Below are 23,343 nucleotides of genomic sequence, written 5' to 3'. Positions count from 1 at the left end.
GGAGCAGAGCTGTGGAACGGTCCGAGAATCAGGGCCAGAGGCAGACCGGAGAGACCAGAAAGCATACCAAATCAGAACCAGGAAGACAAGCCGAAGGATCAGGAACCAGGACTGGAGCAAGAACGGAAGCTGGATCAGGAATATTTAAAAAGGGCTCCAGGGGCGATCCGGGAAACTACAGACCGGTTAGCCTGACTTCAGAGCCAGGAAAAATAGTGGAAAGTGTTCTAAACATCAAAATCACAGAACATACAGAAAGACCTGGTTTAATGGAACAAAGTCAGCATGGCTTTACCCAGGGCAAGTCTCACCTCACAAATCTGCTTCACTTTTTTGAAGGAGTTAATAAACATGTGGATAAAGGTGAACCGGTAGATATAGTATACTTGGATTTTCAGAAGGCGTTTGACAAAGTTCCTCATGAGAGGCTTCTAGGAAAAGTAAAAAGTCATGGGATAGGTGGCGATGTCCTTTCATGGATTACAAACTGGCTAAAAGACAGGAAACAGAGAGTAGGATTAAATGGACAATTTTCTCAGTGGAAGGGAGTGGACAGTGGAGTGCCTCAGGGATCTGTATTGGGACCCTTACTTTTCAATATATTTATAAATGATCCGGAAAGAAATACAACGAGTGAGATAATCAAATTTGCAGATGACACAAAATTGTTCAGAGTAGTTAAATCACAAGCAGATTGTGATAAATTGCAGGAAGACCTTGTGAGACTGGAAAATTGGGCATCCAAATGGCAGATGAAATTTAATGTGGATAAGTGCAAGGTGATGCATATAGGGAAAAATAACCCATGCTATAATTACACGATGTTAGGTTACATATTAGGTGCTACAACCCAAGAAAGAGATCTAGGTGTCATAGTGGATAACACATTGAAATCATCGGTGCAGTGTGCTGCAGCAGTCAAAAAAGCAAACAGAATGTTGGGAATTATTAGGAAGGGAATGGTGAATAAAACGGAAAATGTCATAATGCCTCTGTATCGCTCCATGGTGAGACCACACCTTGAATACTGTGTACAATTCTGGTTGTCGTATCTCAAAAAAAATATAACTGCGATGGAGAAGGTACAGAGAAGGGCTACCAAAATGATAAGGGGATAGAACAGCTCTCCTATGAGGAAAGACTAAAGAGGTTAGGACTTTTCAGCTTGGAGAAGAGACGACTGAGGGGGGATATGATAGAGGTGTTTAAAATCATGAAAGGTCTAGAACGGGTAGATGTGAATCGGTTATTTACTCTTTCGGATAGTAGAAAGACTAGGGGGCACTCCATGAAGTTAGCATGGGGCACATTTAAAACTAATCGGAGAAAGTTCTTTTTTACTCAACGCACAATTAAACTCTGGAATTTGTTGCCAGAGGATGTGGTTAGTGCAGTTAGTGTAGCTGTGTTTAAAAAAGGATTGGATAAGTTCTTGGAGGAGAAGTCCATTACCTGCTATTAAGTTCACTTAGAGAATAGCCACTGCCATTAGCAATGGTAACATGGAATAGACTTAGTTTTTGGATACTTGCCAGGTTCTTATGGCCTGGATTGGCCACTGTTGGAAACAGGATGCTGGGCTTGATGGACCCTTGGTCTGACCCAGTATGGCATGTTCTTATGTTCTTATGTTCTTAATGACTGTAGCACGGACAGCTGAAGTACGTCACTCACCACGCCTGCCCTGCTGCTTCTTGCCTGACATTCCTCACTTGAATTCCCTGGACAGTCCAATTTGCAACTGCGGATGTGGATGGTCTGTGCTTTGAACAGGATATTTTCATAGTGTAATGTAGAAACAAAGTCATGAAGACACCACCGACACATATTATAAAGATACCAAGTGGGAACGACAGCTTGCGCATTAGAAGTAATCCCATGATGGACACAGTGAAGGCGAGCAGCAGCAGCAGCACTAGACAGATACAGAGTAGGCAGGATTTATTTCGCGCTGGCATTGCAGAACCTGGGAAGAACACAGAAGGAGTTCAGGAGAAAATATGCAAGGACAGTCACACAGACATGACAACAATCAGGAGGGCAGACATGGAAGACCGGAAGAGAAACATCATTACTAAACAAGGCAGCACACTGTAACTGTGCAAGACTATGGAACACGGAGAGATGGTGGTGATGTTAGTACATTCTGACCATGTCACTACAGATAGGGACATTACCACATGATAATGCATCATCGTATAACTGGGAAACATCATTACTAAACAAGGCAGCACACTATAACCGTGCAAGACTATGGAACACGGAGAGATGGTGGTGATGTTAGTACATTCTGACCATGTCACTACAGATAGGGTCGGGGACATTACCACATGATAGTGCATCACCGTATAACTGGGAAACATCATTACTAAACAAGGCAGCACACTATAACCGTGCAAGACTATGGAACACGGAGAGATGGTGGTGATGTTAGTACATTCTGACCATGTCACTACAGATAGGGTCGGGGACATTACCACATGATAGTGCATCACCGTATAACTGGGAAACATCATTACTAAACAAGGCAGCACACTATAACCGTGCAAGACTATGGAACATGGACAGATGGTGGTGACATTAGAACATTCTGACCATGTCACTATAGATAGGGACATTACCACAGGATAATGCATCACCGTATAACTGGGTAACATCAGTTAAGGAAAAGCCACCTCACCTTAATGCCTGTCAAATTTCTCTCCCATGCAAGCAAAATCCTCAGTTAGGAGTTTTCTCACAATCTGATGTTTTAGTATGTCCTTCTTCACACGCTGTTTCTGTGTTTGCTGGTTTGATCTCTGCTTCTCTTCTCCTGAAGTTTTTAGAAGGTATGAATCAGGAGCCTTGATCTGCACTGGGTCCGAAGTGCTAAGTATTGTGAAATAGCACACAAGGCTGGCATAAACGAATTTCTTTCAGGTATAACAGCCTAGGGTTTATGACACGGGGAGGGTGCTTGACTATCAATTAGTTCATGGGACACTAAAACAAAGGTCATGGGTGACTTTCTCCTGACCCAGTCCAGAACTGGGCTCAGCTGCAAGAGCGTTTGTCTCTCATTTCCTGGGAAAATCAGAATTAGCTTCCACCTAGATACACTCTCGTTTTTAGGCGTTTTTCTTTTCTGAAGAGTAAATAAAGGAATGCCTCAAGGCCAGGTCTTCTCCATCCATCTGTCTGTGTGGGTTTTCCCCCTCATGATGCAAAGACTGCCTCCAGGATTTTGATGAAATTTGGTGGGGCGTCTGTGGGGAACCGTCTCACTGTGGCTGACAAAGTGGGACTCTGCCCGGGCTATGGCTAGTGGCTCCCTGTGCCAGTGCTAGCAACCCCTTGGTGTAGGAGGCACACACTATGGATAAAGCACAGGGAACAAAAAGAGATTCTGGGACATCCACCCGATTGGCACCACGGCAGACTCACAGCACTGTGCGGCAGGGGAAGCGTGGCGGGATTACAGGACCGAGGGAAGGTGGAGGCAAACAGGAAAGAGTAAAAAACCAATATAGCAGAAAGAACGAGAGCACAGGAGACTGCACGGGCATGCGGGGAAGGCAGATACTACAAGCGATAACATTGCCACCCTGCATTTGTGGTATAGGGGGGCAGAGACGGTGGAGACTTACATGTCTACTGGAAAAGAGCAGTGGAATAGGAAGGGTTAGTTAGTTGCTTAACACTTAAGCTTACACTATAGTACAACTTGACGTATGCAGCACTGTACAAAAAACATATAAGAGACATTGCCTGCTCAGTAGAGCTTACAATCTAATCAAGACAAACATACAGGGCAATAGAAATCTGGGGAGCTTTATTTATTATTAAGACAATGGTTACAAATTAATGAGACTGTAAGCAGGACAATCAGGGGTTAAGATTTAAGAGCAGCCTCAAAAAGGTGGGTCTTTAGATGGGATTTAAGAAAGAGAGCATGCTGCACCAGCTCAGGAAGTCTATTCCAAGCACATGGTGCGGGCAGGTGGAAAGCTCGGAGTCGGGAATTTGCAGTGGAGGAGAAGGGCATGGATAGGAGTGACTTATCTGACGAGCAGAGTGCACGAGGAGGGGTGTAGAGAGGAGAGGCAGTGAGAGCATTTATAGATGAGTGAGGGAATGAAAAGGGACTTGAGAAGAGGGGTGATATGGATATGTTTAGAAAGGAATTGATGGATTTTGGCGATGTTACAGAGAAAGAAATGGCACATTTTACCGGGGTTTTGGATATGTGTAGAGAAGGAGGGAAAGCAGTCGAAGTGGATTCCAGGGTTACAGGCTGAGGGGACCGGGAGGATTACAGTATTATCTACTTCCTAGTTTCTCTGGATAGCAATGGAGCACAGTTCAAGGTGCAACCATGTTCAGTCTTCTCCCCTCAGCTCTGATGTCAGTCACGTAACAACAAACCCGGATACTCCCCAAGTGGAAGAACGGCCGGCACTGCCTTATGGTTTCCACACTTCCGCTGTTAGGGGACTTTGAGCAGCCACTAACCACTCAATAAAGAAGTATTTCCTCCTTTCCTCTTCATATCAAGATTCCTTCTCCTTCAGCTTCCTTCACTATTGTAAAGCTGAGAGTTTCCCTCAGGGGTCCTATAGAGAGCCAGAACTGTGCACGAGTACAGCAACCCTGCTCAGACATTTCACAGACTTTGCACAGGATGCTGGTGGGCTCAGGAATCATTCAGCAGAATATTAGTCTGTAGTATCACAGAGGAAAGACCCAAGAACCCTTCCGCCTCACCTCTATCAGTGGGCACTACCAGACTATTTGCACCATGTAGATGGGTCTGACCTCTGTGCATCCTCCAGCCCCTGACAAAGGCTTCTCCTTGTTGTACTTAGTTTTCATTATCTAGGTAACGAATGTGTAAGGTCTGAATGCGACCTCTGAGTCACACCTGCATGTAGGTGCTCTGTGACTTCTAGTTAATGTCTGATCATTTCACAAGTTTATAATCATTTCTTAAGAAGCTAAAGCGTCTTCTAATGCTGATACAATACAACAGTGGGGCTACAGTTTGGTGATACAGACCAGAATAGCTAATTGCAGGTTTCTGTAAACCTGTCCAGTGCTGAGAACTCCCGAGAGTAAAGGAGGTGATGATTTATACCAAGCAGTCTCCAAGAGACAGGCGTAACCTTTAAGCTTAATGAAACAATTTTCCTCATAATCCCAGGGGAAAACCTGTCTGCTAATCAGCGATCTCCATAACGTCAGACACAAATCCCTAAGCCTTGGAAGGTGATGGCGTGTGCTCTGTAATCTTCCAGTGCTCAAAACCCCATCTGCTAATCAGCGATCTCCAGAAAGTCAAATCTTCATTCCTCTAAGAGAACATTCAGGTGGGGAGATGGATCTCTTGTTTTCTCAGACGCAAACCTTCCAGCGCTCCTGAAACAGGACCAGAAGTCTCTGCATTGTAAAATATAGTCATGTTTCCTACTATTGCAATCAAGTTCCACGCTCTGATCATTTTTTAATCTCTTTACTGTTGGGATTCAGATGTCTAGGAAGCCTTCAGCTTTCCCTTTAAAGCAAACTTTCTCCAGAGGCGAGTCGCTCTTGAAAAGTAGCGCTTGTCTTGGCTTCCCTTGGTGGATAATCTTTCTTGGAGTAGAGTAGAGTCTGCTGTTGCAGAGAGCAAGCTTCCTTGTCCTCTGTTTCGGATGTTCTTGCTCCGATTAAAACGTGAGTTGTGAAGCATAGTTCTTGTGCCCATGCTTTAGTAAAGACTCGATTCCTTTGAAACAAAATGTAAGGCATTATGAAAGGGCTTGCGGGAAGGAAAAGTCAAATTAAAGGTTGGAATTGTATAGGTTAGCTATATCAGTATATTGTAACAAGAGAGAATACGTCTCTACATGTATTTATTTAATATAGACTTCCTAAGTGGTTTACATAAAAACATACATAATCGAGAACAGAAAATAATACGTAGATTCATAAAAGTAACAAAAAACATGAACAGTTACTGAAAACACAAAAACACAAAAACAAATACATAAAATGAGACCTTGGATTTTGCCGTATAATATAATCAAATATTAATTCTTCTCCATCTAGATCAAGGGAATTGTTTTATATAATTGGGTCCTTGGTTGACCCTTTGAAGAAGGGTGCTTGACCATTGGCTGTAGTGAAATTGTTGGCACCATTTTTCATGATAAGATTAAAACTCTTACAGTTTGATTTTTTTGGTTTATATTCTGCTTTTTGGCACGTCAAAGGAGATTACATTCAGGGACTGTAAGTATCTTGCTATCCTCAGATGGCTCATAATTGAAGTTTGTATTTAAAGCAACAGAGAGTAAAGTGACCTGCCCAAGGTCACAAGGAGCAGCAGTGGGATCTGAATGTTGGATTCTGTGGTTCAACCACAAGGCTGCTCCTCCAGCCCAGTATTTGATCAAATACAGACGAATGCCTTCCTTTACTTGAGTCTAAGATTCTTATAAGGAATTGTTGAGGTTATTCAGATTATAGCCAATATGAAGCTTTCCTTTTGTCCTTTAAGTGCTTGCTCAGATGCCTCCTTTAAGGTGAAAAGGGAAGATTTGGGTGAATTTCTTTCCGCATTTGTCAATATTTCATTTAAGGAAGATAAAACCCACTTCTGTGCATCCATTATTAGAAAATCCTAATGCAGACCCTTCAGAGTATTCTAATTTGCCATTCCTTGCAAAAGTGTTAGAAAGGGTTGTGGTATCTCGGGTATTGCTTTAAAATGCAGCTGAAGCTAAGATCGTGCATTCCCTCCTAGATGCAATCACCAGTCCGAGCTACGATGGGTTGCTCTAGCGTTACCTCCCCAAGTCCATAATCTGGGAGTCGATTTCGGCTCCTCTTTAACCTTCAAGGTACATATTCAGCATCTCTTTTTAAACTGAAGATGCTTAAACCGCCGCACTGTTTTTGGAAGCCAGATTGATTAACCATATGCTTTAGTTCTCAGTAACTTGGATTACTCAGTACTTTATTAGTGGGTTTAGTTATTATAGCGATACCACATGGCAGTAAGGATTTCAGATAATGCCAGTATTGCAGTAACGTGGAATTTGCATTGCCTCCCACTGAAGTGCAGATCTCAGTTTGGAATTTTCGTTATTACATACAAGTTGCTATTCTCTGAGGTTAAACGTGGACTGGCAAATTGTTTGACTTGGTATCTTCAGGGACTTTTCTATTAAGCGTACCTTCTGCCCATGATGGCAGATTGCAAAGTGCTGGTGAGAGGGCACTCTCTTGGATGGGTCCTAAGCTGTAGCATTGCCATTACAGCTGACCTTACTCCCTTAAACTGGAAGGCAGAAGATGAGGCCCTTCGGCTGTGATCATTTTAATGGGGAATGGCTGACCACAGATGCTGTCACCTTACACTGGGATTGGAAAACAACCCAAAGAGGGTAACTGATGATCCTTGAACGTAAAAGGAAGAGGACTTAAAAAGAAAAAGGTTCTAAGACAAACTCCATCGTTTGTATTCTTTGCATATTGGAGACAGAAAATCAGGGTTTCCCCTTTCATTTTACTATTGTATGATATCTGTTACATATTCTCGCTAAGTGGCATGGGATCAGTTTAGATATGGAACACAAATTGGGGGTATGAGATTTAAAAACGAAATGCTCAGAGCGATAGGGAGGGAAAAATGCTGGTAGGAGAGCCCCATCAACTAAGGAGGCGATCTGCTCAGTGTTAATGAGTTTTCTTCATTTTTCCTCAGGTTTTGATGAATTCTTTCCTTGTATAAATCTGTAGAAAGACTCCTCAGACAGTGTGGGCAATATAATAGCTTCCTATTATTGTATCCAGGTTTATTTGTTAGGACACCAATGTATTCCATCCTTTTGCAATATTTGTGAAACAGCAAATTTGTGGGAACTAAATGTGATTATGGGATACTTTTGTGAACCCCTACTTTGATTCTCAATATATTTAGAGAAAAGCAAACCAGCTGATGATAGTGAGAGAATATATTTCAAACAGGAAATGCCCCCTCAAAGATTGACTGGTGAGGACATTTCCCTGTGCTTCCATTCGAATTTGTGTGTCTGATCTCAGTGAAATTACATTCTCTCTCTCTCTGCCTGGGTTCCAATTCCCACCTCTGTCAGTGACCCTGTGTATGACCAAGGGGCAGTCAGTTCATCTCCTGGTCTCCATTTCTAATTCTTGGTCAGCCAGAGACTCTCGGTGAGTGACATAGGTAAATCTATGCATCTCCTGCTACCAAAGATTGAGTTCTGATTTTTCCTTCTCCTCTGCAGTAAATTGTTTAACACTACAAATGTTTGCTTCATGATTGAAAATCTGTTCTGGATTGTCTGCGGGTTTGCTTCAGCTCTTCCTGTCATCTCTGAGTATGGTGCATTCTGGCAAATGACCAGATGTAAATGTGATTCTGTGAATTAACATGATAGTGGCCATTAGGAGATCCTGAATTATCTTCCAGTTTATTTCAACTGATTCTCTTTTTTATCATAATCTAAAAAAGGAACCATGAGAGTGAGGAATCAGACGTCAGTGACAGAATTCATCCTCCTGGGGTTCTCTGACCACCCTCTGCTGCAGGGTCTCATCTGTGGGACAGTTCTCCTGATTTACCTGAGCTCCGTGCTGGGGAACTTCGTGTTTCTGATACTGATGTACATCGACCCTCGCCTCCACAAACCCATGTACTTTTTCCTCAGCCACCTGTCCTTCTTAGATATCTGCAGTCCTTCTATTACCCTCCCAAAAATGTTGGCCAACTTCTTTATACACAGCAAATCCATCACGTACCACACGTGTATGACCCAAGTCTACTTCTTTGTAGGTTTCACGAGTACAGAATCCAACCTTCTGGCCATCATGGCGTACGACCGCTACGTGGCAATCTGTGACCCCTTGCATTATACCCTCACCATGAAGAAAACAATCTGTAGTCTGTTGGCCACCACTTCCTGGACTCTTGGATTTCTAGCTATACTTCCTTATCCATGGATGCTTTCTCAGATTTCCTTTTGCATGGCTAACGAAATTAACCATTTCTTCTGTGATCTCACGGCTCTCATCAAACTTTCCTGCAGTGACACACACAATCTAGAAATTGTGATATTATTTGAAGGTTCAACTCTAGGATTCATCCCCTTCCTGCTAACTTTGATCTCTTATATCTTCATCATCTCCTCCATCCTGAGGATCCGTTGCACAGAGGGGAGACGCAAAGCCTTCTCCACCTGTGCCTCCCATCTCACCTCTGTCATTCTGTTCTATTGGACCCTTTTCTGTGTCTACCTGAGACCATCCTCCATGTATTCTCCAGCCCAGGACAAGCTCTTCTCCTTACTCTACACGGCTTTGATTCCAATGTTAAACCCCATCATTTATAGCCTGAGGAACAAAGATGTAAGAAACAGCATTAAAAAAATTTATCCATAGAAAAATTGCCTTGAAATTAGAAAGAGATGCCTACAGAAGCATTGAAATTCCTAACAATCATAAAAATATTGCCTGTGTTTTCTTCATTGGTCTTATTGGGAATTTAAAGCTCATGTTAATTGGCAGAGAGTCCACATTAGAAGAAAAGCCTCTGTGTATCTACAGGACAGGTAGAGATGGGGCAAACATCCCAATCCCACCTGGAGGGTGAGGGGGTGATTCAGTCTCTATATCATTAGTTGTTTTTATTCTCGATACTACACATGAGGCTACTGATTTGATGCCAAATGCAATGATGCTGTTAAGAACATAAGAACATAAGAATATGCCATACTGGGTCAGACCCAGGGTCCATCAAGCCCAGCATCCTGTTTCCAACAGAGGCCAAACCAGGCCACAAGAACCTGGCAAGTACCCAAAAACTAAGACTATCCCATGTTACCGTTGCTAGTAATAGCAGTGGCTATTCTCTAAGTCATCTTAATTAATAGCAGGTAATGGACTTCTCCTCCAAGAACTTATCCAATCCTTTTTTAAACACAGCTATACTAACTGCACTAACCACATCCTCTGGCAACAAATTCCAGAGTTTAATTGTGCGTTGAGTAAAAAAGAACTTTCTCAGATTAGTTTTAAATGTGCCCCATGCTAACTTCATGGAGTGCCCCCTAGTCTTTCTATTATCCGAAAGAGTTAGAGGGACACGGATACCTGTCACGGGGAACTCAATAGAAATTGCTGACTCTTGTAATATGGTGTAGTAATGAGTTTCTTGTAGCAGCTCTCCTCAGTCACTTTGACGCTGAATTAGATTTGAACTGTGACCTAAAAACAGAGCCTGGACCAGCTTAGTCTGTGCCAGACGAAGATATTCAGAATTAGACCCACCCTCATCTCCTGCATACACACACTCACACACACACACACACACACACACATCTTGAGTTCGCTATAATAGTATGATGGAAAAATAATGAGTTAATATTGTAACACCAAAGAATTACTGGGAAAAATTAGTAAAACAGTAATTTATTGGTTTAACATTTTTTGGAACAATTACAAATTTGGTATCAGAAGGATGTAGCCAAAAAAATCTAATGGCATTTACAAAAATAATTGCAAAGAGCCAAAAATCACAATTTCACATGAAAAACTAGGAAAGATAGGTCTCTCTTACATATGTAGCAACATAGTCATGAGCCATGATCAGAATCAAGGCCCTAACTCTCTATACCCTAAAGCACTGTTTTCCAACTTTCTCCGGGAGATACACCTAGCCGGTTGAGTTTTCAGGATTGCCACAATGAATATGCATGAGAGATTTGCATATTCTGGGTCTCCAGTGGATGCACAGGTATCTCAATGCTATTCTTTGTGAATATCCTGAAATCCAGACTGGTTCTGTGTACCTCCAGGAGAGGCTTGGAAAACACTGCTCTAGAGGGAAGGAGAGGCAGGGTGGATATGATAGAGTCATTTAAATCCCTTAAGGGTATTAATAATGCACAGGAAACAAACCTTTTCCAGAGGAAAAAACCTTCAGAAGTAGGGGTTATGATGTGACGCTCAGAGCGGGTGCTGCGGGCGTGGACCCTTGGATTGAGGTGGGGTTGGTGCAGGTCCCCACTGTTGGCTGGTGGAGATGTCTGTGGCAGAGGCCCAATTGGAGCTTCACCTAGTCCCCTTAGAATGAGCCCTTGGGTGCTGGCATCACTAGGACTTAGGCACAGGCCTCTGGTGATGAGGTGAAGATCTGCTGAGATAGTCAAGTCACAGGCCAGAGTCCGTGGCAGGCAGAATACAAGCGGAGTCACAGTCAGAGCGTGATCAGGGCAGGAAGTGTTCCGGGCTGTCAGAGTCAGGAAGTGGTCAGTGGCGAGTGGAGTTCAATCAGAGGCGAGAATCAGGCAGTGGTCAGTGGCAGGCAGAGAGTCATGAGTCAAGCTGAAGTCAAAACTGAAGATCTGCCCGAAGGAAGACTGGACGGAGAGGCAGGACGGGAGGGAAGGAATAGCCCAGGTGGGAAAAGAGGACACTGAAGGCTGAAGGCTTGAAGACAAGGAACTGAAGACTGACCACAGGAAGAAGATGGAGAACTGAAGACTGACCTCAGGACGATAACAGGGAACTCAGGAACAAAGACCAGAAACTGCCAGGACAAGGGCTGGGAATGCAGGGACACATATTGTTTGACTTGTTGATTTGTTTTGTTGAATTTTATTGTCTAAATCATTTTATGAATGTTTAACTTGTGGAATATAAAAAGTGTAAAATAAATAATAAATAAAGACCAGGAACGTGGTGAGGCAACTCGCTCTACCCAAAGGTAGTCGACTTATTGCCGAGGCAAGGAAGGGCTGAAGGCAGTGACATCATCGGTGGGCGCTGTAGGGTTTCCCACCTGTACCCCTACGACAGATGTGCACATGCAAGGCCTAGAAGCAGCCTTCAGGGAGGTTGGCAGAGGCTTCCCACAGGCCTCATTGGGCCTCTAGGAGCCACATTGTTGATAGGGGGGGTCTTCCACAGTGTCAGGGGTGACGGTAGGTGTGGCAGTCCATAGCTTTGCCCCGCGGACTGCTGAACGCAACGGGGGGTAGTCTGGGGAACCTCATGACATACTTTTTAATAGAATAGCTGGAGCGCCTTTTCAGAAGAGGTGATGAAGACAAAATTGGTAACAGAATTCAAGAAGGCATGGGATAAACACAATGGCAAAAGGAAAGGAATGAAGCACAGAGGTTTCCTGCATTACATTTCCAAGAAGGCTTGGGGGTCACATGCATGGTGCGGCAGTTACAAGCTAAACCCCTTGCTGGGCAGAGCGGTCACTTGCTGGGCAGAGGGGTCACTTGCTGGGCAGAGCGGTCTTTCTGTGCGTTACATTGATGGCGGTGGTGGTGGCGGCAGCAGCTCCAGCATCCTTCTCGCCTTCCTGTCAGATTTCTCTGTTGCCCCTCTCTATACAAGCTCCAGGCAGATTATTACAGTAAATCCTTACATCATGAAAGGATTATAAAATGCAAACACAATCTATATCAAAATACATTCTATAATGCCAATTGTATGAGAACAATAAAAGCAATATTAATTGCAAATAAAATAAGCAAGCATTCCCCTCTCTCTCTCCCCCTCGCCAATCTCTCTCTCTCTCTGCCTCTCCTCCCCTTGCCCAGCATCCCTTCCTCCCCAATACTCCTCGCTCTCTCGGTTTCCCTCTGAAGCATCCTGCTACCTCACTCCCCACCTCTTCCCGGACTGCATTATCTCTGTTCCCACTCCCCACAATCCCCTCACTCACTTCCATCACTCCCACCCCCACCTCCTTCACTCTCACCTCCCAACCCCCTTATAATCCTCTCACTCACCTCCTTCACTCCTAACCTTACACCCCCTCACCTTCACTCCCCCCCCCACAATCCCCTCATCTCCTTCTCTCTGACCCTCCCACTCACCTCCTTCACTCCCACTCCCACCCCCACAATCCCCTCATCTCCTTCTCTCTGACCCTCCCACTCACCTCCTTCACTCCCACTCCCACCCCCACAATCCCCTCACCCACCTCCTTCACTCCTAACCTTACACCCCCTCACCTTCACTCCCACCCCCCACAATCCCCTCATCTCCTTCTCTCTGACCCTCCCACTCACCTCCTTCACTCCCACTCCCACCCCCACAATCCCCTCATCCACCTCCTTCACTCCTAACCTTACACCCCCTCACCTTCACTCCCACCCCCCACAATCCCTTCATCTCCTTCAGTCCCCCCCTCTACCCCCTGAAGAAAAGTCTCATTGGTGGCTCGTGGCTTCAATCACATATGGGAAGGTGAATTCTCCTTTCAACAACGAGAGGTCATGATTTGAAGTTGGAGGGAGGAAGGCTTAGAGCAAACATAAGAAAATAATTCTTTACTGAAAAAGTGGTAGATGCCTGGAGTATCCCACCGGCAAGTGCTGCTACTGCTAACCACGTGTTCAGCGCTGCTCACTCTCCAAAACCACACCCAGGGCAGTCCCTTATCGGTAGAGCTGGCAGGGCAGCCCTGTTTCCTCTCCTGTCGCAGGCTTTCATCATTTCCGCAGCCCCTTCTCTGCACCACTTCCATCCTCTCCGTGTCCTTACTAAGGCACGGGACCCAGAACCGTACTCAGCGCTTTTATCTACATGTCAAAGGGCTTTGGAAATTCATAGCGGGGAGTTAGAGATCATTCATGAACTGGCAACTCACATAGGCCCCATTTCCTTTATTTAATGCAATGAAATTCTCAAGGGAGACACAAGGAGAACTCATTTCTATTCGGTTTGAAATCAGGCATGCAAGAAGGACTAAGACATCAAAACACATCCTTTATTCATTTCTCCTAACGTTTGTGAATACAGGGTAGGGAATGGAAGAGGAGATAGCAGCAAACTATGTCTATTATGAACTCTCAGATCTGAAAAAGTTCCTAGAAGCAAAGAATTTGCTGGGAGTAGCAGCTCATGATTAAAGGTAACCGCAGTTAGAAATGATATGGGGTTATTAGTGCCAGTACTTATATAGATTTAAACTGGCTTTTATTTATTGCTCAATGTAAGGCTGAACCTTGTATATAACCTTGTATATAACCCCGTATACAACACTCGTTATATACAAGGTTATATACAAGGTTATATAACCTTGTATATAACCTTGTATATAACCTCGTATATAACCTCGTATATAACGAGTGTTGTATACGGGGTTATATAACCTTGTATATAACCTTGTATATAACGAATGTTGTATACGGGGTTATATAACCTTGTATATAACCTTGTATATAACGAATGTTGTATACGGGGTTATATAACCTTGTATATAACCCCGTATACAACACTCGTTATATACGAGGTTATATAACCTTGTATATAACCTTGTATATAACCCCGTATACAACACTCGTATAACGAGTGTTGTATACGGGGTTATATAACCTTGTATATAACCTCGTATATAACCTCGTATATAACGAGTGTTGTATACGGGGTTATATAACCTTGTATATAACGAGTGTTTCGCCAAACCCTGTACATAACCTTTCCCTCTGTGTCTTTGTTTTACTCCTTCCCCGCCCCCACCTCTGTCACTCCTAGTTGGATCCCTCCTTTCTTATTTATCTAGTTTTTGCTCTGTTACTGCGTTCTATTGTTTGCTGTTCTCTGTAAAGGCAATGCCTATATATACATTGGTTGTAAGTTACATGTAAACCGACACGATGTGCCAACGGTTGTCGGTATATAAAACCGTTTAAAATAAATAAAATAAATAAATAAGGCTGAATCCTCCAGTTTCATTGTACACTGAGTGCTTACAGGAAAAATGTTTAAGTTTAATTTCTATATTTCTTTTTATAATTGAAGTGTTGTAGACACTCAACTTTGCAAATGACAGTGTTATGACTTCATTTTTGAAAACTTAATAAAAATTTAAATTGAAAAAAAAAAAAAAGATATAATTGCGATGGAGAAGGTACAGAGAAGGGCAACCAAAATGATAAGGGAAATGGAACAACTCCCCTATGAGGAAAGACTAAAGAGGTTAGGACTTTTCAGCTTGGAGAAGAGACGGCTGAGGGGGGATATGATAGAGGTGTTTAAGATCATGAGAGGTCTAGAACGGGTAGATGTGAATCGGTTATTTACTCTTTCGGATAATAGAAGGACTAGGGGGCACTCCATGAAGTTAGCATGGGGCACATTTAAAACTAATCGGAGAAAGTTCTTTTTCACTCAACGCACAATTAATCTCTGGAATTTGATGCCAGAGGATGTGGTTAGTGCAGCTGGGTTTAAAAAAGGATTGAATAAGTTCTTGGAGGAGAAGTCCATTAACGGCTATTAATCAAGTTGACTTAGGGAATAGCCACTGCCATTAATTGCATCAGTAGCATGGGATAGACTTAGGCCAGGATTCATCAATCCATATGGAATGATGAAGCCTGTGCTAAAGGGGGCAGGGGGGTGAAGGAGGGGTGAAGGAGGGGGCAGGCGGGCATAGTGCCACCATAAAAGGTGATGCTATTCCCTGTGCTACTGCCAGCGATAATGTTCGAAACATTATTGCCGGCAGTGGTGCCGCTGCCGACTCTCGCTAACTCCACCCCTACTCCTCCCCTCCCCCTAATATTAATGTTACCACTGTGAAAAGGCCCTTTTGGCGTGCGATAAGGCCCTAACGCACGCGATAAGTCCTTAGAAAATAACGCCCTTAGTTTTTGGGTACTTGCCAGGTTCTTATGGCCTGGATTGGCCACTGTTGGAAACAGGATGCTGGGCTTGATGGATCCTTGGTCTTAACCAGTATGGCATGTTCTTATGATTGCTATTTTTGATGATAAGTTGTCTACTTCTTCAAAATTTCTGTGTAAGAATTTGTGGTTTCCTTTCTTTCTGGCTGTTTCAAGTTTAATTCACTGAAATCCAAATACAATTTAAAAAAAGAAGCATAGAATTAAAAATAATCAGTGATTTGATTGCGCAGTGCTGATGCTGTTCCACATTCACAGTAAGCGTGGAAAGCCGTCCTCGTATTGCCTGCCTCATCTGTAGAGAGACGCTGTGCACGGAAGGAAACGAGGCCTTTATGACGTCTCCGCATGTGACTGCTGGAAATTCAAACCAGCACATGGAAAATGGACTATGAAAGGCAAGCTGTGGTGTTCCTTTGCTGCAGTTGATCGGCAGCCTGGCATTATTCTTATATGAGAATTTCTATATTGGATCAGACCAAGGGTCCATCAAGCCCAGTGTCCTGTTTCCAACAGTGGTCAATTCAGGTCACAAACAACACATAGATCCCATGCTGCTAACGCCCAGGGATAAGTAGTGACTGTGTACCTGGTTAATAGCAGCTGATGGACTTTTCCTCCAGGAACTTGTCCAAGCCTTTTTAAAACCCAGCTATACTAACTGCCTTAATCACATCCTCTGGCAGTGAACTCCAGAGCTTAATTATGCATTGAGTGGAAAAGTGTTTTCTTTCGTTTTAAATGAAAGAGAAAATAACTGATTCGCATTTATCTGTTCAACTCCACTGATTATTTTATAGACCCCTATCATATCCCCTTCTCAGCCGTGTCTTCTCCAAGCTGAACAGCCCTCGCCTCATTAGTCTTTCCTATTAGGAAAACCTTTGCATTCCCTTTATCATTTTGCTCGCCTTTCTATGACCCTTTTCCAGTTCCGTTATATATTTTTTAGATTTGGTGACCAAAACTGCACAGAGTACTTTACATGCAGCTGCACCATGGAGCCATACAGGGGCATTACCACATTCCTCACTTTATTCCTTTCCTAATAATTCCTGAACCTTCTGTTTGCTTTTTGGCTGCCGCAGCACACTGTGTGGATGATTTCATGGAATATAATGTTTGTGGAGCAGTCCAGCACAGATTGGTTGGAAAGTTTCTGGGAGATAAGATAAACTGACGTCATTTGCTCTGTTCCCTACTAGAATCAGGCAGAAGTTTGCAACTATTGCAAAGAAACTTTCCAAATCAAATAGTGAGGAAGAAACACCAAGAGAGATGACATCAGGTAATCAGCAAATCTCTAGTGCATCAGAGCCTCAGCCGTCAAGATTTAAATTCAGGGGAAAATCAGATGAAGACAGTCAGAGGTCAGTGCCCTGTGAGCTGGAGAAGCGGGCACCCCCCCAGGCACGTACATACACACAGACTCTCACCTCACACTGCCAGCTTCAGAGACAGCGTGGATGTGGAGACTGCCAGGCCCACAGCGGCAGTAAGTACCTCTGCTTATGATGGGAATGGGGGGAGAAGCTCTAATACACGAGGAGTCAGTGGTGCTTCCACCGCCTCTCTGCCCAAGACTTCTTTGGGAAGTTTTTGGCGCACCTCTGCCTGCGAAGTTTCATTCCTCGGCTGCAAAGCTTAATTTTCTGAGAACCGGAGATCTGTTTGTGTTTTATGCTGCCCATGATCCTCAAAGTACAAGTGAGTGGCTGGCAACATTTGACAAAGTCTGCAGCTCTCCGGTTCCCCCTAAGCTCTGGTCCAGGGACTGTAACTGTTTTCCCAACTGATCAAACAATCATGAATAATGCTTTAAATCAGGTAAAAACAGGCTAACATAGTAAAAATAAGAGTTGCACGGAGCGTAAAATGAATAGATTTACTGCATTAAGTAGTTCTCCCTGGTGCAGAGAGATACTCTGGCAATAACCTGCGTTTTCTTAGCACTGGAAACTTAACTCATGGACAGAGATGGATTCAAGTTTCCAGCATTATTGAGAAAAGAAATGTCAGGATCACTTAGCTGTATGAGTACCGACTTACCTGGCTCTCCGGCTGTGGTTAGCCACTGCTTACTTGGAAAAGTACTTAAATAGCTCTCTCATCCTCTCTGTTAGCTTGGCCTGAAATGTTGATGTCATCTTTGATGAATCTCTTTCCTTCTGCATATGCGCATCCAAAACTCTGTTAAAATGCATCTTCCTTCCTCTCTGCATTGCTATAGTCCCTCCTTTACTCTGTAAGCGTGCTACCAAAATGCTCATCCACTATCCTATCACTTCCCACATATACTACTGCAGTTTGAACTTTGTGGATCTCCTATTAAGCCATCGTTCTCCACTGCAATCTCGGCTGCATGACACTACTATGACCCATAACTCCAATGTATGTTATTTACAGATACTACATTGGCTTCCTCTCTGCTTCTGCATACAGTTCCTGCTTTTCCTAATCCCCTAAAAACGCATTCTCTCTGCAGCTCCCCATTCCCTATCTTCTGCATCTTTTCTCATGACCTCCATTTATCAGTTAGGCTGTTCTTTTCTATGCCCTTCTATTCCACCTCCAGCTGCAGACAGGTGCTTTCCAATCTGCTGCGCTGTATGTCTGGAAGAGACTTCTCGAGTCGATGTGTCATGCTCCTTCTCTGGCTATACTCGTCCAGACTAAAAACTGAGCTTTTTGAGGCTGCTTTTAAATCTTAAACACTTCTCTCCAATAAATATACTCCTCACTGAGTCTATTTTGCCTTTACTATTTAGTAAGCTCCATGTAGCAGTACTGTACGTTGGGTTTGCTAGTGCTGTAGAAAGCAGTAGTAATAAGATGGCTTCAGCTCGTCCCATGATCTCTGAGCTGGGATCTGATATAAAGGGATTCTGTGAATTTACCCAGATCCTGCTGTCCTTTTTGTTTATTTCACTGGTTTTCTCTTTTTTTTTGTGTCATAATATTGGAGTCACTTTATCTCTCTGTGTCTCATTTCTAATCCAGGGAATGTCTAATCATTTCTAATCTCAGGGAAGTCACTTCTTCTCCCTGTGCCTCAGTTCTAATCCTGGTTCTGTCTCTGTCTGTTTGTTACCTTATTGGAGTCACTTTATCTCTCTGTGTCTCATTTGTAATCCAGGGAATGTCTAATCATTTTTAATCCCCGGGAAGTCACTTCTTCTCCCTGTGCCTCAGTTCTAATCCTGGTTCTGTCTCTGTCTGTTTGTTACCTTATTGGAGTCACTTTATCTCTCTGTGTCTCATTTCTAATCCAGGGAATTTCTAATCATTTCTAATCCCCGGGAAGTCACTTCTTCTCCCTGTGCCTAAGTTCTAATCCTGGTTCTGTCTCTGTCTGTTTGTTACCTTATTGGAGTCACTTTATCTCTCTGTGTCTCATTTCTAATCCAGGGAATGTCTAATCATTTCTAATCCCCGGGAAGTCACTTCTTCTCCCTGTGCCTAAGTTCTAATCCTGGTTCTGTCTCTGTCTGTTTGTTACCTTATTGGAGTCACTTTATCTCTCTGTGTCTCATTTCTAATCCAGGGAATTTCTAATCATTTCTAATCTCAGGGAAGTCACTTTTCTCCCTGTGACTCAGTTATAATCCTGGTTCTGCCAGTGTCTCATGTAATTCCATTTATGACCCTGTGCCAGTCCTGACCATTCCTACTCTTCTGTAGTAAATTAACATTACAATGTTTGCCTTTTTCAATTGTATTCCCTGACCTTTTGTGGGTTAGAGCCCAATAATAGTGCTTCAGTTCTCTCTCTGTGATCTCTGGAATGGATGCATTCCAAAGCAGGATCTGACTTAAAATGGATTCTCTGAATTAATGTGACTGTGGCATGATATATCCACATCCTGAAGTATCTTCCTATTCTTTTCACCTCTTTCCTCTTTCTATTATAATCCCAAAAAGATCAAGAATACCGAACCAATGGGAGAGAGGAATCAGACGTCAGTGACAGAATTCATCCTCTTGGGATTCTCCGACCACCCTCTGCTGCAGGGTCTCATCTGTGGGACGGTTCTTCTGATCTACCTGATCTCCATGCTGGGGAACTTCATGTTTCTGATGTTAATGTCTGCTGACCCTCACCTCCACAAGCCCATGTACTTCTTCCTCAGCCACCTGTCCATAGTGGACATCTGCTACCCTTCTGTCACACTCCCAAAAATGCTGGCCAACTTCTTAACACACAGCAAATCCATTTTGTTCAACGCATGTATGACCCAACTCTACTTCTTTCTGGTTTTCACAAGTACAGAATGCAACCTTCTTGCCATCATGGCCTATGACCGTTACGTGGCAATCTGTGACCCCTTGCGTTATGCACTTATCATGAATAAAACAATCTGTAGTTTGCTAGCCACCGCTTCATGGATTGCTGGATTTCTGGCTGGGTTGCCTCTACCACAGATCATCTCTCAATTCTCCTTTTGTGTATCTAATGAAATCAATCATTTCTTCTGTGACCCCTCAGCTCTTATGAAACTTTCCTGCAGCGACATCCACAACCTAGAAATTGTGATATTTTCTGAAGGTTCAACTGTAGCATTCATCCCTTTCATGCTAACCCTCATCTCCTACATCTTCATCATCTCCTCCATCCTGAAGATCCGTTGCACAGAGGGAAGACGCAAAGCCTTCTCCACCTGCACCTCCCACCTCACCTCTGTCGTTCTATACTATGGGACCCTTTTCTGTGTTTATATGAAACCAGCTTCCGTATATTCACCAGTCAGAGACAAGCTCTTCTCCTTACTGTACACGGCTCTGATTTCCATGTTAAACCCCATCATTTATAGTCTGAGGAACAAAGATGTAAGAAGCAGCATAAAAAATTCAGACAGAAGAATTGCCGAGAGATTTGGTAGAAATGTCTGCAGAAGAATTAAAATTACTTACAACCATTAAAATGTTGCCTGCCTTTTCTTGATTGGTCATTGTGAGATATGTGTTGGAGAGTTTGTACTGGCATTTGAAGGCTCCATTGGGCAGATTTCTGGCCAACTTTTCAAGTACTATCCTGCAAAATGCAGCTCAGCCATGACTGAAGGCTGAGGGCACAATTCAGTCACCCTACCATTAATTGTTGTTATCTCTCTTTTGTGTGCCGGTAAGGCTACCAATGACAGCTCAACCATGATGGTGATGTTAGAGGGACACAGGGAGCAAACCTGAGACCACGGGCTCGTATCTTGTGGCTCAGCAAATATCATTCAAGTGTCAACCGCCTTCGGTCACTGGGACACTGAAATAGATTTGAAATATTGACCTAACGATAAAAAATAAAACTCCATGAATGTTGCAGTCTTGTGAGAATGCAGGTCCTCCCATGATTTTATTGCAAAGATCTTTTCCCTGATCCCCAAACAAGAGTATTTGTTCTTTAATTTTATTCTGTTTTTTTCTTACCAGATTTTTATTTCATTTATAAATTTCCTTCCCTACGTTCTCTCTAGAGCTCTCTGTGCTACTTTCAGAGTTTGAGTCTCTCAGGGATTTGCTGTTTCTTCCCTTGAGATTTATCTTCGGATCTCTGCTCTGTATTCAGTCTCCTCATGCATAGGGGGCCGAGGAACAACGGCGCTGTAGAGATAAAGATGCAGCGACGGGGCCCATGCGCGGTGCTGGGTCCAGAGCTGGAAGGGAGGAGCAGGGGATCTTACCAAGCCATGGAGGCAGCGTGTGGTAGCACAATGGTGGCGCTGATATTCAGAGCCAGGGTGGCATTAGCGCTCCTGCGTGTTACCCGGATGGGGAAGGCTGTCGCAGTGCTTGTGTGGCCATCAAGCCGGCCGCTGGGTGGATCAGGAGAGAGCCATGCCAGGTTGCCTAGGGGTGCCAATGTGAGGCGGGAACCAGGTGGCTGGGGGAGTGCCCTGTGGTGATTCCTGCACCCGTTGGGTGCCTCAAACCCTGGGAGGGTGGGCCGGGGAGTGACCAGCCGGTGCAGGGGAGTCTGACTCTGGGATCTGGCTGGCAAGCTGCCCCTTTTGTTCCCGCTCCCCCCCCTGCTGCAGCTCACTCTCCATTGCGTCTCTGTGCTGCGGCTCTCGTGCTGGCAGTGAGGTCCACCTTCCGATTAGTTACAGGCAAATTAGGATTAATTCCCAAGTCTCCAGCTCCAAAAAAAAAAAATTTAGAAAGCCAGTTCCATAGGCAGGACTGATCTATCCGGCTCCGGGTCCGTCAGTTTCACTCTCCTGGCATGGGCCCGATTGCCATGCCTTGTAACCACGTCAGCCCGCCATGCCTCGGGTGCAGCACCGCCCACTGATGAATCAGCAAATGCGCTGCCTAGTGGGGTCCCCTGAGACTGAGAAGGGAGGGGTGGGCACACGGCTCACATGGCAGAGGTAGCCAGGGTGCTCTGTAGCTGACCCGACCTCTGGGGGGGGGGGGGGGGGGGGACGACACAGCTTGACACCAGCAGTGCAGGGGGGGGGGGGGGGAGCTGGACAGGGGCACAGCGGTGATGGAAATTCTGCAGGGGGTGACCACAGTCCTAGGCCCCAGGAGCTGGGCCTCTAGCCGGTCAGAGGTGAACCTGCAGTGGACTATGCCCAGTCCCACCACGGACATTTCATATTGCCTGGGAATGGGTGGTATCTGGTGGGAGGAATCCATCCAGGCAGCCACCCTATTCCCACCTACCCTAGTCCTCCCTATCCATGCAAGCAGTGGCTGTGCTCGCAGGATAGCTGGCCTGGGCTTGCACAGGTGCTGCGTCTTCCTATCCTGCCTATCATCCCCAGGGGTGGAAATTCGGGATGCTGCAAGCAAGGGACGTGGTCATCGGTTGGGGGGAAGGGGTTGCCATATCTCCTGCATTCCCCCGGGGATAAGCTTTGCAAAACCACATGGTGGACACATCTTTTGTCCCTCAGTCACCCGGGGGATGAGCCTGCCCCTCAGTTCCTGTCACCCCAGGGCCAGCCAGTGCCCTCTTACCGGACCCCTTGCCAGTACTAGCATCGGGGGTCATCAGCAGCCCTGGGGTCTTCATCCGGAGTGGATGTGCCAGCAGGCCCTGCAAGCATACGCAAGCGCCAGAGGGTGAGTTTAGCATGGCTGTGTCTTTGGTTGGGGGAAGAGATCAGATTGGTAATGCGGTTGTATTGAAAATAGCGAGGCAGATTCACCTGTCCCTGAGAGCCCCAAGGTTGCTGGGTGCAAACATAAGCAGGGAGGCCGCAGACACGCCGGCCGTTCTGATCTGTTTGGCACTCGGAGTTTCTCTTCGTCATCCTCGGCTTCTCAGGACTCCTCAGTCGCAGAAGGCACAGACCCCATGCTGGATGCAAGCTCAGGTTTGCCCACCTTGGATGCTACCAGACATTTGCGATGGCGCATTCAGAAAGGGGAGAATCCTAGGAAAGGCAGAGGCTGCACGAGCCCCCGGCTGGTAACAGGAGGATTGCAAGGAACATTAACGAATGGGTATGTTCCTTTGCCCATCTGGCAGGGCAGATCCTTTGCAGCACTTGGCAATGTGGTTGCACCTTGACACAATTGTCAGCGCTCACTCTAAGTAGGAAGGAGTTGCCTGACTCTCTTATGATGAGAATGTCTGACGCTCCCCAGCGTGTCCTGGGGCGCCCACGATGTGGAACATTGGCTCACCCACATGATGGCT

The 23,343-nt window shown here is 44.8% G+C and overlaps 1 protein-coding gene across 1 annotated transcript; it reads left to right on the top strand.

The window, feature by feature from the left end:
- Nucleotides 1-8,505: 8,505 nt before the first annotated feature.
- On the top strand, nucleotides 8,506-9,426 carry LOC115078458 (olfactory receptor 1F1-like). Its single transcript, XM_029581372.1, has one exon. The coding sequence runs from the start codon at nucleotides 8,506-8,508 to the stop codon at nucleotides 9,424-9,426; it is 921 nt and encodes a 306-aa protein (XP_029437232.1).
- Nucleotides 9,427-23,343: the final 13,917 nt, after the last annotated feature.

This window comes from Rhinatrema bivittatum, chromosome 16 (genome assembly GCF_901001135.1).
Source record: "Rhinatrema bivittatum chromosome 16, aRhiBiv1.1, whole genome shotgun sequence".
Classification (NCBI taxonomy): Eukaryota; Metazoa; Chordata; class Amphibia; order Gymnophiona; family Rhinatrematidae; genus Rhinatrema; species Rhinatrema bivittatum.
The sequence above is the reverse complement of the archived record's forward strand: the minus strand, read 5'-3'. Positions and strand labels throughout refer to the sequence as shown.

Coding starts and splice junctions, on each gene's coding strand:
- LOC115078458 (XM_029581372.1), top strand. CDS start 8,506: ATGAGAGTGAGGAATCAGACGTCAGTGACAGAATTCATCCTCCTGGGG.